The following is a 16,563-nucleotide window of genomic DNA, read 5'->3' as shown; positions in this document are numbered from 1 at the left end:
AAATGAAATAGAAGCTCTTATTACCAATCATGTGAAAGAATATTGTTTGACTAATACATGATGATAACAATTTTGCCGGGAAACCACTACTAATTGATATATTTGGTAAATTAGTTTATCTATTGGTGTGTGAGAGATAAATGCACTTGTTGTGCACGTGTGCCTAGTCCCATATACATCTTTCTGTGAACAGTGCTTGTAACTTTGCGAAGACTGGGCCAAATTTCTTATCATTTTGATGATTCCAGAACCTTGCAGTACACACCAATACTTATATGCTAGATGATCAACCTTTCCTGATCGATTACACAATGTTTCTTTCACAGTGCAATCGCATGACCATAACTGAACTTTATCTTTAAGTAAAAGGAACATAAGAAACAAATGTATTGGGCATTGTTTTCACCTCACAATTTTTGTTCATGCATAGGAGATTATAATCTGTAGGATTGCTTGTCTGACTTTGTATTGTATATTTTCAGGATGCTGCACGATACAAATATACTTGAATGCAAGAACATAATACTTTTGTGTGCTGTCTACAAGACTAAACTGAGAACTTACCAAACTGTGAAGAACTGAATGCTTGATGGACGGCATTCTGTAAAAAAGAATGTTTGAATGATCAAAGAGATAAACTTAGGTGTATGATCATCATCGTGTAGCATCCCTTATTCCCTTTTTATGGCCCTTCTCAAAGACTTGCCTTCTGCATCTATTTGGGTGAGGCCAGATGCTCTTTTGTCTTCTCCTAGTGTCTCCTTCAAAGTTTTGCAAGGTCTGCCACATGAGTTTTGAACCTGCTCTGAAAGTTCATTGCTCTCTGACGCCAATCAGAAAAATATTGTTTCGCTTGGGCCGTTTCACAAAACTACAACTCGTTTCACAAAATCATAAAAAGCGACAAATTCATGATTTCATATCATTCTTCAAATTGGCAACAATATCATTTTTCTTTTATTGCTAATGTAATGTTTTGTTATAAAAGTTTCAAAAAGTTTGAAGACAAAAAGCTTACTTTCTTCTTAAGGATTTCTGGCATCAAAACATCATAGTCAGGAAACTAACATACAAGCAGTGTGTGCAGATATTGTTGTTCTGCCAACCAGACTTTGCCAGGCAAACATTAGACTTACCTTCCTTGCCAGTAGGAACTCTGTAAAGACTTGTCTAGGAGACGTATCCTCCAGGAGCATGATGGAACACAGGGCTTTGGTGATCACCTTCGTTCAAAAAGAACAAAAAAGAACAAAAAAGAGCAAGGGCATGAATTACAGGTATATATGAAACAAAATACTTTACCCTTCACTATCATTACAAATAACAGCTTGGATTAAGTTAAAAATACTACTTGTACAATCAATTTCATAAATTTTGTTGCAAAAGTCAACTTAAAATATTTCTTTTTTTCTTATACAATTTTTATAATCCATGAAAGATCTTAGATTTTAACCTATTACTTAGCAAGGTCGTCCAGTAACATACCTGCCAACCTTCCACAGCAAAAATTAGAAATCTTTCAAGGAAAAATTACGAACACAGTATATTTTGCACACTCTTTACATAGAAGTTTTCAGAAAAGGAGAGGAAATCTAGGGTTCAAAACAATAGCTTGAAGGCTAAATAATAGGAATGATTCCTCCAAAAAAGGAAAGTTTGTAGTAATGAGTATGCCTGTCTGAAATATAGAAATAGCATCATCTCCGATTTAAGTCAAACAAGGAAAAGCAGATAATTTATATTCTTTATGCATTCTTGTATATGCTTACACTTACCATGTCTGATGCAGTGGCATTCTTTAGGACATTCCTGCAGCTCTGAAAAAGAAAAAGAAACAAAATCAAATTTAAATCATAATTTAAGAAAGAAAAAAAAATAATGGTATTGATATCATATCTACTTCATAATATCTCTAACAATGGTTCCAACAGAAATTTGCAAAACAAATTGCATTCCATGACTTTTTATGACTTTCCATTTGGATGCACGATCTTTGGTTCGACAGGCAGACGCTTAATACTGACCGAGCCAACTCGCCTTCTCAAATTGGCAATGTGAATAAACCAGATGTTACCTGTAGTATACTTGGTTTGAAGTGGCATATGGCTGCCCACTGCCTGGAGAGTACAGGGAACCATTTCAGCAGCTGAGTAGACTGGTGCGTTGTAGTGTCTAGCTGCAGGCTGCTCACTATGTGGCATGCAAGCAAGTAGAGCTGAGTGGCGTGTAAATGCTCACCACTCTCTATGTCACTCCATATCTGTGAGTAGTCACAAGAAGAAAAAAAATTGATTATAATTTTAATAGCAACCTAACCCCTCAATTATATCCTGGGATTGAAGTGAGACACCAAATGCGAGCACCTGTAATGAACATGTGAAGGTCAACTGGACTGGCATGTTGCTCTTTCAATTAAGTCAAATCACTTTTATCCAAATATCTGTACATGATTAAATAGATGAACATACGTATCGTCGGTTCAAACTCAGAAGGGATTCAGTCTGTGTTTAAGTATATGATGTAACACTGCTGGCTCAAAACAGACATTATATGAATAATAATAATAATAATATAAGTCATGTCCTTATATTTGGCCATCTATCTAGTAAAACTCTTCTGAGGCACATTTTGAAATTAAGAAGTTTGAAGAGGAGGTACAAAAAAAAAAAAGACTACACGGTAGTACAAATGTGTTTATAATTACATTCATGCTTTATACATTATGCTTTCGAAAACAAGACTCTCTTCAGGTTAGACTCAAAAGAATAAAAAGTTTCTAAGGAACAAATATGTGAGCTGGTAATCAATTTCATAAACATGGTGCAACAGCTGAGAATATGGAAGAAAACAAAACCCAATGAGGGCCTAAAAGTTGACAGTGAAGAAATTTTAACTACAGATAAAATGTTATTATCTCCGAAGCTACAGTAATGACAACTGGCAAACATTTCACAACTTTAGGGGCCCTAAATGGCCCATATGGCTTTTAAAGCCTTCGACCTACATGTACATGGAAGTCTGACTCTGGCATATAAGATTTGAAGGTCAATTGTGAGAATCCAGGTTTACCTTTTCTGGAATATCTAGAAGTAGCTTGGTCTGGGAGGCAATGGCATAGAAACCAGAGGATTGAGACCTGAAAGTAAAAGAACATAACTTTATTATAAACTGCAACTGAAGCTTTATCAAACAAATAAATCATTACAATCTAAGAGGAAATGTATTATCATATACAATGAAGAATGTTAAGAAAATGAAAGATTTCCAAGAAATTGTTTTGGTGAACATGTTACTTACCTTGAAGAGGCTGCTTTCTTGGGAGATAAGCTAATCCCTTTGGTTAGGTGAGTCTTCTGAAGGTTGACACAGTGCTTCTGCATATCTTGAATGGACTGGAAAATCTGCAGGAAAAAAAAATAAAGAAGAGATATAAATGTATACCTACTTAAAAAACCTATTTGTTGAACTTTAATATGTTGTCTAGATCTACAGTGCATCCCCAAATCTGGCACAAATGGATATTGAAATGCCGTTCTCAAAACAATTTTGCTCGGTACTGCCTGTATGGATTAATGCAATCAAAGTATCATTTGCAATAACATTGCTTCTACTTTAATATGAAAATCAACAAAGTATTATTAAATAGCTCATAACTTGCCCACCATAATCATTTGTTTTGTGGTTTTTATTTTTCTTTCTGGGATGCAATGTATAAGAAGTGGATGTGACAAAGGCATCACAGGTTACGTTTTTTCAATACGTCTCTCACTATATTTTGTCATTACAGTAACAAGTTTTTCAAAGGGATTCAACCACATATGGTGCAAAAATGTGCATAAGTGCATTGATTGGTTTCAAAGGGTAATTGGACATAGGTTACAAATATACAGAATACTTGTGAAAAATCTAACAACCATGAAACACTTAGGAATGTCATCAAAACTTAACTTTGTTATCTTTTTATCCTCATACTAAAAGATCAGGAAATGTAATAATCAAATCCATCTTATCTTAAAATAAACTTACCAATAGCAATTAAAATGTATTTCAATATGTTTAAAGGTTATTCACCGAGTCAAAAACAGATATCAGCATTACATTGTCTTGGAAATTGTGGTGTGTTTTATGATCATACCCCATCCTCCCTTTTTAAAATTCTGGGTATATGACGGCCACTAGGGTAAGATAGAGGCTGAAACTGTATGGGTGTTTACAACAACACTTCTTTTCAAAGTAAGGTCAGTTATATGTTACCTTTTCTGAGCAGGTCTTCATTTCTGTGATGGTGTCTGCAGCTTCAATAAGGTCTCTATATCGCTCACTGAGAGAGAAAAGATAAAACATGACTTTAATAATTTTGTAATTAGGTAATTTGATTTGGTTCGGTTTGGTTCAACTCCTAAAACTTTGATTTTTTTAATGTGATTTTCCAAACGATGCATTTATAAGGCCCTACCGGTATGTAGAAAAGCCTGTCACACTGTCCGCATGTCATTAGTCTGTACCATGAAATCATCTAAGTTTTTATACACAATAGTATGAGCAATAATTCTGACAATATGACAAACTCATTATTCAGTTAAAATATATTTAGTATATAATAATTTGTTTCCCCAGGGAAGACTTCTTAGCCCCATCATTTTTTTGTCTAGGCCCTGCAATTATTGCCCCAGCAATTGCCAGGTAATAATAATAATACTATTCCGCTTTTATATAGCGCTTAATACATTGATGATGTCTCCAAGTGCTTTACCCATTTACACCTGGGTGGAGAGTGACAAATGTGGAATTATGTCTTACCAGGGATGTTAGTGCCAGGTTGGGATTTGAACTTTCATCCCTTGGATTGAGAGTTTCAGTGAATGAACCACCAGACCATGACACTTCCACAAATTTCATGACCCATCATGTGTCCTCAGATAATTTTCATTTTAAATTTTAAAAAAGAACTAAGAAAAATTGATTTTCCCTGATCAGTTAAGATTAGTAAAATAATGATAATGCTTTTGAACTTTATCGTAGAAATGCTGGAAAAAATGAAAACTTACCCAACCATCTGCCGCAGGTCTTCTTTCTTTGTCTCGATTTCATCTCTGAAAGAAAATGTTGAATAATCTTTTGATACAAACTGGAAGATGTAATTGATCTGAGGGACTGAAAGTACAGCATGATTTTAAATTCCTTCCAAATATTCTTTCATATATTCACAACTTGTTATCTTACTGGGTGTTAAATATTCATTGTGGCTGTGCGGTGGGCCACAAGCAGAATCGCCCATTTCTTCTCTGTTACCATGGTCACCAATACCCTTGTTATCATCATCTCAATCATTCATTTTATCCTCAACATTCTAAATTTCTCATCATCATCATCATCATCATCATCATCACCATCATCATTCTCAATTTCTCATCATTATCATCATCATCATAAATCATCATCACTAACAAATCATCATCAACTTTTATCATCAACATTCTCAAATTTTCATCATTATAATAATCATCTACATGTGTACATCATCACAATTATAATCAACATCATTATCACAAACATTATCTTGATCATCATTTCTATCTTCTTCATCACTCTCATCACTCAAAATTTTTCAAAATAAATTCAGAAAGTCCCTGAATTGATCTACTTTTTACCTTGTATCTTTCTCTAGCTTTCTAATCTCCTCTATCGTATACTTCTCAAACAGCTGGTTGGTGCTGAGATCGGCGATCGACATCTCGTTCCTACATCCATGAAAAATATAATGAAGGGAATTAAGTTAGAAGTCATGTTTGTTCATAGTTGTTTTGTTTTGTTTCTGCGATTCAACTTTTTGGCATTAAAAAAATATCATCATGAAAGTTAAATAAAACCACTAACTCACACCATGCAGTTATCATTATATAGACCAAGGTATATAAATCTAGATTTAACAAAGTTACATCTCCATGAGAAAAGAAAGCAGAAGCCATCTTGATTCTTGTAAAACTAAAAGTGGAATTGTCTAATTTGGAATTGTCTAGATCAATTTTTCTGTCTCTTTCGTTCGTTAGCCTCTGATTTGGGTAGGGTCCTCTGATTTGGGTAGGGTCGAGAGAGCTGACCCTACCCAAATCAGAGGCTAACGAACAAAAGAGACAGAAAAATTCGGTCTAGGAATTTAATTGTCCAGCTCCATTAACAAACACGCACATACATTTGGACGAGTGGGACTGAAGCCCCGATTCTTATATATTTGGGAATAGAAAAAAGACATAATACGCCATTGTATTCAGTATCAAACTTGCTCTAGATTGAAGTTCAACTTACCAGTAGTGTGACTTGTGTGTCAATGAAGTTTAAAAACGAAACATGGATTTTTCTGTCAGAAATTTGGTAGTTTTGTGACTGACGTACGTACGTGGACGTGACCGGTGGTACACGAAGTCTACCTGCAGCTGGCGCTCGACTCTTTTTAGAAGAGAAAAGCAATAACAAGATGGCAGCTTCCAGTTGCAAGGGCATGCTAGGTGAGGTTTACAAATTTTTGATGCAGTAGAAATTAGTTTTCATGATAAATCAATTGACTGATAAGAAATCATCCCTTAATAGGTTTATAAAGGCAATTATAGATGGGGCATCTGCTAGAGACTATTTTTCATGCTTTTAATTTTAGTTTTTGTCATGAACTTTGAGTTTGATTGAAAATGAAATTGAAAAGAAGAAGAAGGTGCATGATTCAGTGAAACTAGACAGACTTGGTTGGGCAGAGTTGAACTTGAAGTCTTGATATTATTACCCGGTACTCTAGTTTAGGTCTATGTCAATGATTGAGTGTATGTCATTGTGTCTATGAAATGAATAATGATGAGTCTTTGACCAGGTGACTGTCTAAGAAATGTATGTGTACCAACGGTGGGGTGAACGTGAAGTTAGCAACCATAAACTAAGATTACAGTCGCTAACTTAACACACGCACGCACCCGCACCCTACCGTCGGTACGGTATGCAGGCGTAGGACGACCAGAACAGGTATTTCGGACCAGACTCCCGACATCGTCATTATTATTATACTGTACGGAGCAAATGGTGGTTACCTTTTTCACATTAAAGGTAAAGACCAGTTATGGTCATGCGATTGCATTGTGAAAGAAACATTGTGGAATCGATCAGAAAAGGTTGATCATCTAGCATATACATGTAAGTATTGGTGTGTACTGCAAGGTTCTGGAATCATCAAAATGATAAGAAATATGGCCCAGTCTTCGTAAAATTACAAGCACTGTACACAGAAAGATGTATATGGGACTATACGCACACGTGCGCGACACATGTATTTATCTCTCACAGACCATGTAGATAAACTAATTTACCAAATATATCAATTAGTAGGCGGTTTCCCGGCAAAATTTTTATCATCATGTATTAGTCAAAACATATTCTTTCACATGATAGGTAATAAGAGCTTCCATTTCATTTTTTGAAATTGGGGCGTTTTCAATACGGGTCTTTACCTTTAATGCCATGATTTGCCTTCATGTCAATTCTACTTCATCTAATATAATTGTGTAATATTCCTCTCATCTCTGATTTCTCCTAGATATAGGCTTCACTATGTTGGCAGCTGCTGCTAGAAACACCAATAGGTCAACCTCAGTAAGTATTTGTTTATCTTCTCAGAAAATACTTCTTTGTAACTGCCATGCTTGACTAATAATCATTTCTAAGGAGTTTATCTTCTGAAAAAATATACACATTGAGATTTGTTAAGTGTAGTTGTACAAGCTGCTTATCAATATCTTTACAACTCCCACTACATCTGACAATAATATTTTTACATTGGAGCTGTATTAGGTGCTTATTGAAATGTGGTACACTACAACCACATCTGACTGATAGTGATAACCTAACCCTACCAATGAAATTTAATCTTTCTTTCTTTAATAAGTTCCAGTGGAGGTGTACAAGGTGCTTATCAAGAGGTGTATAGCACCAAAACATTTGATACCCTTAAAAGGTTTATTCAAAACATTTCTTTAATATTTTCTAGTGGAGGTCCATTAGGTCCTTTAAAATGGTATTACCCCAAAACCACATTTGACACCTTACTTAAATGTGAGATTCTAACTAGGGTGCTTATCAAGAGGTGTAACTCCACCGCCACCACCACATCTGTTTGCCTACTAGTGGCATTCAAATTCTTCTTTCTTTAATAGTTTCCAGTGGAGGTGCATAAGGTGCTCATCAATGGATGTAACACCACCCCCAAGTACACCATCTGCCACCACTCCAATGAGATTCAAATGCTTCTTTCTTTGTTATTTTTTGAAGGAGGTGTATAATGTGCTTATAAAGTGTAATTCTCCCTTACCGAAAAGGCAGGCCTGCTTATAGCCTGCCTCAAGCCTGCATAGCTGCTAAAAAGCAGGTTAATTCCTTAGCAAGCACTGATCTGCAAATATTCCGAAATAGTGGAGATATATGAGGTGCTTATAAAGTGTAGTTCTAGTGTTGGTGTAAAGGTGCTTATCGTAAAGTGTAACTTTACCTAATTTCCTCCTTTCTTTGACTTTTTACAGTGGAGGTGTATAAGGTGCTTATCATCGGGTGTAGCGCCACCACCACCACCAGGTACATCATCTGACACCATACCAACACCTGACAACACCCAATCCTCTCAACCCCAGCCACAAAGAGAAGACTTTAGAACCAGTGAGAGTAATCCTGTAAGTGGAAGACCACATTGTGGTTTGCTCTCAATAGACCATTTTCGTAATGTAACCAAATTTAATGCATACGTCTTTGTAAAATGCCTAGAAACAAATATTTCATTCGCCTGTAATGAATAAGTGTATTTCAATAGTTCCAATGTGTTGTTAGGTAGAGTAAGCCATAACATCTGTCATAACTACATATAGCAACAACTAATGCAGTTCACATTCTGACTATTGAAATACAATTATTTGTAACAGGTGAATGAAATAATTTGTATTGAGGCATTTCGAAAATACGTATGCATTAGATTTGGTTACATTACGAAAATGGTCTATTCGGACGAACAGTCTTTAGTCAGATCCACATAGCAGTACAAGTTTGTGGCAACATTTGTTAAATGAGTGATTCTTTCTTTTCGTTAGTACTCTCTTTTTACTTTGGAGATAGCACGTGCACAAATGACCCGCAAATATCCCCAGATCCTTTTCACATGGATAAGTCAGATTTTGTGCATTTTAGAATAATCATTGCCAAAGTGATGTAGTTTCTCTGATGTGGCTTATTTTGTATAGATTGGGACCTTCAGTTATTACATTTATTTGTTTTTAAATATTTCAGTTATTTTTTTTAATAGTTTTAGTTGCAATAAGAACTTAATTCCTACCAAAATGTAAGAAATTATTACCAAATGTTAATAGTCAAATGCTTATGGTTTGTGAAATTTACAGGTAATGATTTCTGACGGAAATAAATAGATGCTATGTAAATTAATAGCAAAATGGTTCTATGGATTGTTTGGACTGTGACGAGGCCACTGTACATGTATGTCTTGCTTTCTTAGTCTTTAAATTTCTAAAATTTTCTCTTGAAGTAATATTTCAATGACAATAATTAAATGTACCATGTAAGCAACGTATTTGAAAAGAAATGAAAAATGGCTCAGTCATCGGCCTTTGATATCTGAATTGAATCTCTTTTTTTATTCCTATGAATCAATATCTCTGTTTTGTTATCAGGTGAACCATACAGCCAGACATCTAGGCCAGTATTACACCATTCCTATGGCGGATGTTCCCACAGTATTCCCCATTGGATACTCCGCCAGGTGGCATAAACTGGTAAGTAAAAGTTTCTTTAAAAAACACTCAGATTTGTAAACTTATTACTGAAGATATTTGTGTGAAAATTGTCACTGTAGGTTCTAACCCTAACTCTTTACTCTTTACCAATTCTCATTCTGAGATATTTTTGGCTCAAATTATTTGCTGGATTTTTCTGTTTTGAGCTTCCTTTTATGAGGGGGCTCAATTAATCAGAAATTTTGACTTACAGGTACCTATTTTATTTAAACATTTTTGGGTCATGTGCAGCTTCAAATTTAATTGTTTGAGTTTGTTTAAGATATTGCTTTGTTGATATACGATCTTCAATATTACTGCCTCGTCATTCTATGGTAGTTATTTAGCCCCCAACCGTGAACCGATGCGCAATGCTGACTATACCGACCCTCCTAGGAATTTTCTAGTTGTTAAAAAATATTATTTATTGTCATTTTCATGGTTTCACAGCTCAAGCCATTTCAAGAGGCTTCCATCATGATCCGCAAGCCAGCTGTGGAGATCATGGACGTGATGCGCCATGCTGACTACACCAACCCTCCTATCAAATATCTGATGTACGGTAGGAAGGGAAGCGGCAAGACAACCTGCCTCAATCATATACTACACTCCTGCCACAATCAGGGATGCCTAATAGTTCACATACCATGTGGTAAGTGCTAGACAAACTTTTCACTCCCTTGCATGATTCAGGCTTAAATTTGGACCCCAAAATTATTCACCAAGAAGTCTGTACTTTATGACACTTGCTATTTAACGCATCATGTTTACTTTACCTATTTAAGGAGCCCTTTTCCCTTTAAAAGACTACACAAAAATTTTCTTCCAGTTCTACACGTTCCCGCAAAACTGTCAGATATTGGAATATGAAAATATAAGAATAAATATAAATTTGTCAGAAAAGAAGAAGGAGAAAGGTTTATATACTGGGGCCATCTATTAATCTGGCATGATATTTCATGTCAGGTCGGTACCAGGAATTTAGGAAGTAACTTTTCTTAGTTGATATGCTTTTTTCCTTTCTATTCATGCATAGCACAAAGTTGCATTCCTGTAAATGTTGAGCAGAAATTTATAAACAGAAACAGAAGAATGTGGATTTTGATTCCCACTTACGAGAATGCAACCTAGAAAATTGTATTGTGATATTCAACTCAAAATATTCATATGATTGTCCATGTCATTTCTTGTGGTGACAGCAAACTCATGGAATGTAAACAACAAGTGGGATTTCTTGGATTCTGTGTCTCACGAGGGGATGTACGACCAGCCTGCCTTGTCTTCAGAATGGCTCAAACACTTCAGGTCTAGGAATGAACACTTTCTCAAAAAGGTTTGAACACCAACTTTTAGTTTACATATGCATTTACGTTTACATTTACGTTAACTTTTACGTTCACATAAATGTTAAAGTTCATGTTCACATTTACATTTACATTGTCGCTTACATTTACGTTTTCATTCATGGTTACCTTTACATTTACATTCAGAAAGTATGTAAAACGCCATTACTGTTTATGAATGAAATTAAAAATATATGTATCTTAATAAACTCATCTAGCTGTTGGCACGCTTCTCTTGTGCACATCATCAGTAGTTGCCAAATAAATTACCTCAAGTGATTTTGGTAGCATCAATTATGTAATGGAATGTTTCTTTCTGTGGTTTAGATCCTAACAAGCAAATGCTACGAGTGGAGTAAGAGAGAACAGACGGAGGCAGGAGAACCTCTCCTATCAGTTGTTGATCAGGTAAAAAGACAAAATCAAGAAGTTATGTATTGGGTAAACTCTTGTTATTGGTTGAAAATATTACAATATTTGGATTTATTTGGTATATTTTTACCTTTTATGCCTTGCAGATTGCACGTTGGTGTAACAGTTCATTCACTTGACTTGCATTTAAGAGGTTTAGGGTTTGAATCCCTGCCTAATTATGTCTTAGACAAGGCATTTTATTTACTTTTGTCTCCCAACATAAGGCTATTTAATGCATGTGTAGAAATGAACTCTGTTACCATAGTTTTTTGTTGTTGAAAACTTTAAAAAAAGATTTCTCTAAATGCATGAAAAATGATTGCATCCCCCAAAAAAGTTCTGAACCCCAAATCCTGTTTAAGGATACATGTATGTTGGATTTTGAATCTCAACATTATTTTATACAAATTTAATACTATGACAATAAAATCTCATTTGGAGTAGATTCTGTGGTTGTCATCCAGCCCCCTTTCTTTCCTGAAATGGTAAACCATAATTTGAGTAATCTTTCAAATTCATTGTCTTCAAATAAGCGCATTGAATAAAACCAACTACAATCTAATTTACGTTTGTTCCTAGGGTTTGAATCGTCCTAAGAATGCTACAGACGTGATCGGTGTCGTATTGAAAGAGCTCCGAGACCAGAGTTCATCCGGGAAGTATCGTCTGATCCTCGCCGTCAAGGCTGTTAATGGACTCTTTGCTGAGATGACAAATGTCAGAAAACCTGGAGGTTACTTAGTACGTACCTTAAAGCGGGACTGCACTACTTGTAGCTACTTGCGCCCTCTATGTAGCAAACAATGCCTAAGCGTTATCCGTTGGTCCCCCATGATCCCCTTTTCATATGTTAATTGAGAGCTGATTTGATGAGGTAACCACCTGGCAGTGACCACACTGGGAGGTCTAATCCCTCCTGGCCAAATTAGTGCAGATAGGCTTTAAGAGTCTGATTAACTTGGGATGTTTCCCATATTATTATCACCTTTTAGGGATGCTTTATTTTTATCTTTTGACCAAGAATGCTCTGAATTAAAAATTGTACATGAAAAGACTGCAAGAATCACTGGAAAATAAAAGTCAATTGCTGTTGCAGTACATTGTGTTGTTCATGGATAAGAGCAATTTAATTTAAAAAATAATCATTGAATTCCCTAAATTGGCAGCGCAGAGTTAAATTTGTAATCACTATTTTTAGGTTCAAATTGGCAATTGTTGTATTTTGAAAGTTTCATTGGTATTGTTTCATTTAAAATGAAATTTGAAAAAAAGAGTGGAAAATATAAATGATTGCTGCCGTCATTGTTGGTCAAACAGTTTTTGAGCGTCAAGTAACGCCTGGCTGGAATGCTCCCCAGGGAGTGGAGATTGTGTGCAGCAAGCACTGAATCCAATGAGTGGTGTAATAGCATATTTGTAAAGCGCTTAGAGACATTGTAGTAGAGCGCTATATAAAAACTAAATATTATTATTATTAATTCAATCCTGTAGAAAACTGTGTACTGTACTACAATTGGGTACCTGCTTTCACACATTGGGGCGAGCAGATCTTTTTTGATGTAAACAGACCAATTTTCATGTCATACTTTGCATTTTTGTTAGATTCCTGTGAATGAGCTCAGGATGGCGTATCACTTCAAGAAGATGCTCAAAGGACAATGGGTAAGCAACATTTTATGAACTATCAAACTTTTTGGGGGTAATTGGAATCAGGTTGTGAAATTAGTGTCTCATTCAAACAATTTTTTGATGATAAATAAAGTATTTGAACTTCACTGGGTTATCTTTATGTAATTCCTGCCTTAATCTGTAAGGAATGCATGAGAAAATTGAAATTTGACGGAAAAAAGTGTTCTGAAAGTGTTTTTTCTCCAAATATTCTAACAATTACTTGTTCTTCCTGGGCGATTACATTATAGAATATGATTTTGGTTTGAGATGAAGGCTTGTAATAATAATAGATCACATTTATAACGTGCTTATACATTGTTTCTAGGCGCTGGGGTACTGTTGTTTCAGCAGCCATTTAGTGAAGCAATGTCTTTACACGTAATAAAAGCCGGGACGATAGCACCACGATTACACAATATTATTCAGTACAAAATTACAGTATGTTAGGCTATGTTACCTAAGTTAATTCTTAAGTATTGGTCAAAATTAATCACTAATATGATTAATGTTTGCATTCAATCTAAATAACAATAATGGTATCTCATGTAACACTCATGTCTGTCACACTGTGGCGCTCCTGTGTGGAGAGTGGCAAACGTGGATCAATGCCTTGCCAGAGGAGGTTATTAGTGCCCGGCTGGAATTTGAACCACCAACCCTTGGATCAAGAGTCAAGTGAATCAACCACTATACCTTTTTATTTATCATTTAATCTGCATTTTTTGTATAGACCAATGGTGCCATCATCATGACAGTAGACCAGCACAACTGCCATCAAGCCCCAAAGTGGGACTTCAAACCTCTTCATCTACTACAGAAACAGGTAAGAAACCAGGGGGGGTGTTTCACAAAGATCCTAAAGTCGAACGTAACTCTAAGTTAGACTTAAACATTATGGAGAGCCAATTGTAGCCTTGAAATGAAATATATTCAAAAGCAAAAATTCAAGTATTTTAGACTTTTCATAAATTCACATTAAACACATGGTCCTCACAATGTCATGATCTTACTATACAATGAGAATAAGATGTAAATAGTTTTTCCCATAATTGTTATTTCGCTTCAAGGACTAATCATTACTATTAAAACCCTTTCACGAGAGGGTTTATTTTTTAGCGCTAAATTGATCACATAATGTTCTTCAAATTGGCAACAATAATATTTTTCTTTTATTCCTACATTATTAAAAATAAATTGGTACATCTCTGAAAACAGTATACATGGGCAAGAATGTTGAAGTAAAAGTTGAACAAAGTGCAGATTTTGATAGAAAAACAATGATTATGAATCTTACAACGTGTTGCCAATTTAAGGATTTTAGAGACTATTTTCATTTTAAAATTCCTAGCATCAAACACAATATACTGGCAGTCATGAAACAAAAAATGGATTGCAGTGTGTGCATATTGTTTAGGGTTCTGAATCAAAAGTTATTGAGCCAAACCAGAAAAATGTGGAAAAATGTGGAAAAATTGTTGCGAAAGAGTTAAAGGGAAAGTTGAGTTCTGTTTTCAGACCGCAAATGCCTTCAAAGTGCATGGTTATTGCTCTTATTCTTATCTATGACATTTCTAGTGCCCTTTTAGAACCTAAAATTGCTATGAAGGTAACTTTAGACCCCCAAATTAGTGAAATTTAGCCAATACGATCATACCAATTCAGATCCACTTTAAAAAAAATACGGTGACCGTTAATTAATTATTTAATTAAAAATAACAATACATGGGCCGGCTGGTTGTGCGTAATAAAAGCAAGATGAAAATGCGAACACAAAAGTCAACATCGGCATTGAGTGAAATACGACGTAAAAGGCGCTGTTCTGTTTTTTCAAAGGCTTTTTCAAATTATCTAATATTTGTGGTGGTACACAAGTATTAGAAATGGTTATATTTATGGATATTTCAGCCGTCTCTGAACCAATTTTGATCAAACAAAGATGATTTTGTCATTAAAATTGTATGTTCTTTCATATTTGACACTCAGTTTTTCATTATCTCACAAAAAAATTATTTTGTGTCGCGCCCTCTGCAACAGAACTCAACTATCCCTTTAATAATGACATCTTCTCTATAAATTGTTTTTGATATGACAGGGTTTCGAGTGGTTGGATCCCTTTGTACCTGTCTACGTAGAGAACTACAGTGACAAGGAGTTTGAGAGCTGTATGCAGTACTACATCAGCAAGCAATGGATCCAGATGGAACAAGGTACGTTTATCTTCAAAGACTATCGCATTTCATACTGTGGAACCTCGTTATAACGAGGTCCTTGCAACCTTAGAATCACCTTGGTATATCAGGAATCTTGTTACATCAGGAGTGTCGTGGTCGAGTGGTTTAAGGCGCTTGACTGGAGATGCGACCGTCATTGTTGGTCAAACAGTGTTTGAGCGTCAAGTAACGCATGGCTTGAATGCTCCCCAGGGAGCGGAGATTGTGCACACAGTGTACATTTAGAGACATCATAGTCTTAAGCGCCATATGAAGCGGAATAATTATTAAAAAACAAAAAAATATAAAGAGCTGGAACCCACAAAATCACCTTTTTATAACAGATACCTTATTATATCATGGCTCTTTATAGTGAGGTTCCACTGTATATACTACATATAGAATACATGAAATCAGTTATGATCTGAGTTTGTTTTCATTTTTTACTGCAAGTCGGAATGGGGGACCTTCACGGTTTTGGTGATTTAGTTTGCCTGCCCAATTTCTGGCAACTTGTAAATGCTCATGGGAATCACGATTTTGTTTGTAAAAAAAAAAGATTTTTCATCCTTTGTTTTGTATGATTTGTTCTTCTATTATATGTAATTCTTTTGTATACACTTTGTTTTGTCAAATAAATAATAATAATAATAATAATAATAATGATAATAATAATATTCTTTTCTGTCTCCTCCACAGCCAAGACAGAGGAAGGCAAACTTCATCTCAAGCTGCTATCTGAAAGCAACCCCGGCTCATTTGAAAGAATATGTGCTTCTTTATGAGACTGCAGAATCGATGTGAAAATTTAACATCCTGTCTACAACTATATATGCAAGACTGGACACTAACTGGAGGTTGAAGCCTGTGCACTTGGACCCCAGATGATGTTAAAGATATTCATGCGTGGGTATATAGTCGTTCGTGAAGTAGGCAACTTGACGATCGCTACATAACACTGAGTTAACACGTATCACGCTCCTGTGCGTACGTCTGTGTGCTGCCCACTATATACCCACGCATGAGCAACCCATTCCATAAGAACTCTGCAAAATATGGCGTCAGGGCCCGGTCTTACAAACAGTTGGGATTCATCACGACTTATTTGCGATTGGT

General features: G+C 35.5%; 2 protein-coding genes across 2 annotated transcripts in view; one reads left to right on the top strand and one right to left on the bottom strand.

Moving 5' to 3' along the window:
* The window catches only part of LOC590969 (conserved oligomeric Golgi complex subunit 1), a 22,332-nt gene extending 15,907 nt beyond the window's left edge, over positions 1–6,425 (bottom strand). The window contains exons 1-10 of the mRNA XM_030977116.1: positions 6,307–6,425; positions 5,652–5,741; positions 5,049–5,093; positions 4,255–4,321; positions 3,298–3,401; positions 3,070–3,136; positions 2,075–2,260; positions 1,776–1,817; positions 1,107–1,223; positions 565–601 (exon numbers count right to left, since the gene is read on the bottom strand). Coding sequence (XP_030832976.1) covers positions 565–601; positions 1,107–1,223; positions 1,776–1,817; positions 2,075–2,260; positions 3,070–3,136; positions 3,298–3,401; positions 4,255–4,321; positions 5,049–5,093; positions 5,652–5,734 — 748 coding nt within the window. The 5' untranslated portion in view covers positions 5,735–5,741; positions 6,307–6,425. The remainder of the gene's footprint in view (positions 1–564; positions 602–1,106; positions 1,224–1,775; positions 1,818–2,074; positions 2,261–3,069; positions 3,137–3,297; positions 3,402–4,254; positions 4,322–5,048; positions 5,094–5,651; positions 5,742–6,306) is intronic.
* On the top strand, positions 6,410–16,563 carry LOC581381 (28S ribosomal protein S29, mitochondrial). The gene is made up of 12 exons (XM_030977113.1): positions 6,410–6,506; positions 7,577–7,632; positions 8,556–8,702; positions 9,708–9,809; positions 10,260–10,461; positions 11,009–11,145; positions 11,480–11,560; positions 12,146–12,307; positions 13,169–13,228; positions 13,968–14,060; positions 15,330–15,444; positions 16,147–16,563. Exons 1-12 carry the CDS (start codon positions 6,476–6,478, stop codon positions 16,230–16,232), a joined length of 1,272 nt encoding a protein of 423 aa, XP_030832973.1. The 5' UTR covers positions 6,410–6,475; the 3' UTR covers positions 16,233–16,563.

Source organism: Strongylocentrotus purpuratus, unplaced genomic scaffold (assembly GCF_000002235.5).
Source record: "Strongylocentrotus purpuratus isolate Spur 01 unplaced genomic scaffold, Spur_5.0 spur5_scaffold_9, whole genome shotgun sequence".
Taxonomy (NCBI): Eukaryota; Metazoa; Echinodermata; class Echinoidea; order Camarodonta; family Strongylocentrotidae; genus Strongylocentrotus; species Strongylocentrotus purpuratus.
Note: the sequence above shows the minus strand (reverse complement) of the source record. Positions and strands in the feature narration are given on the sequence as shown.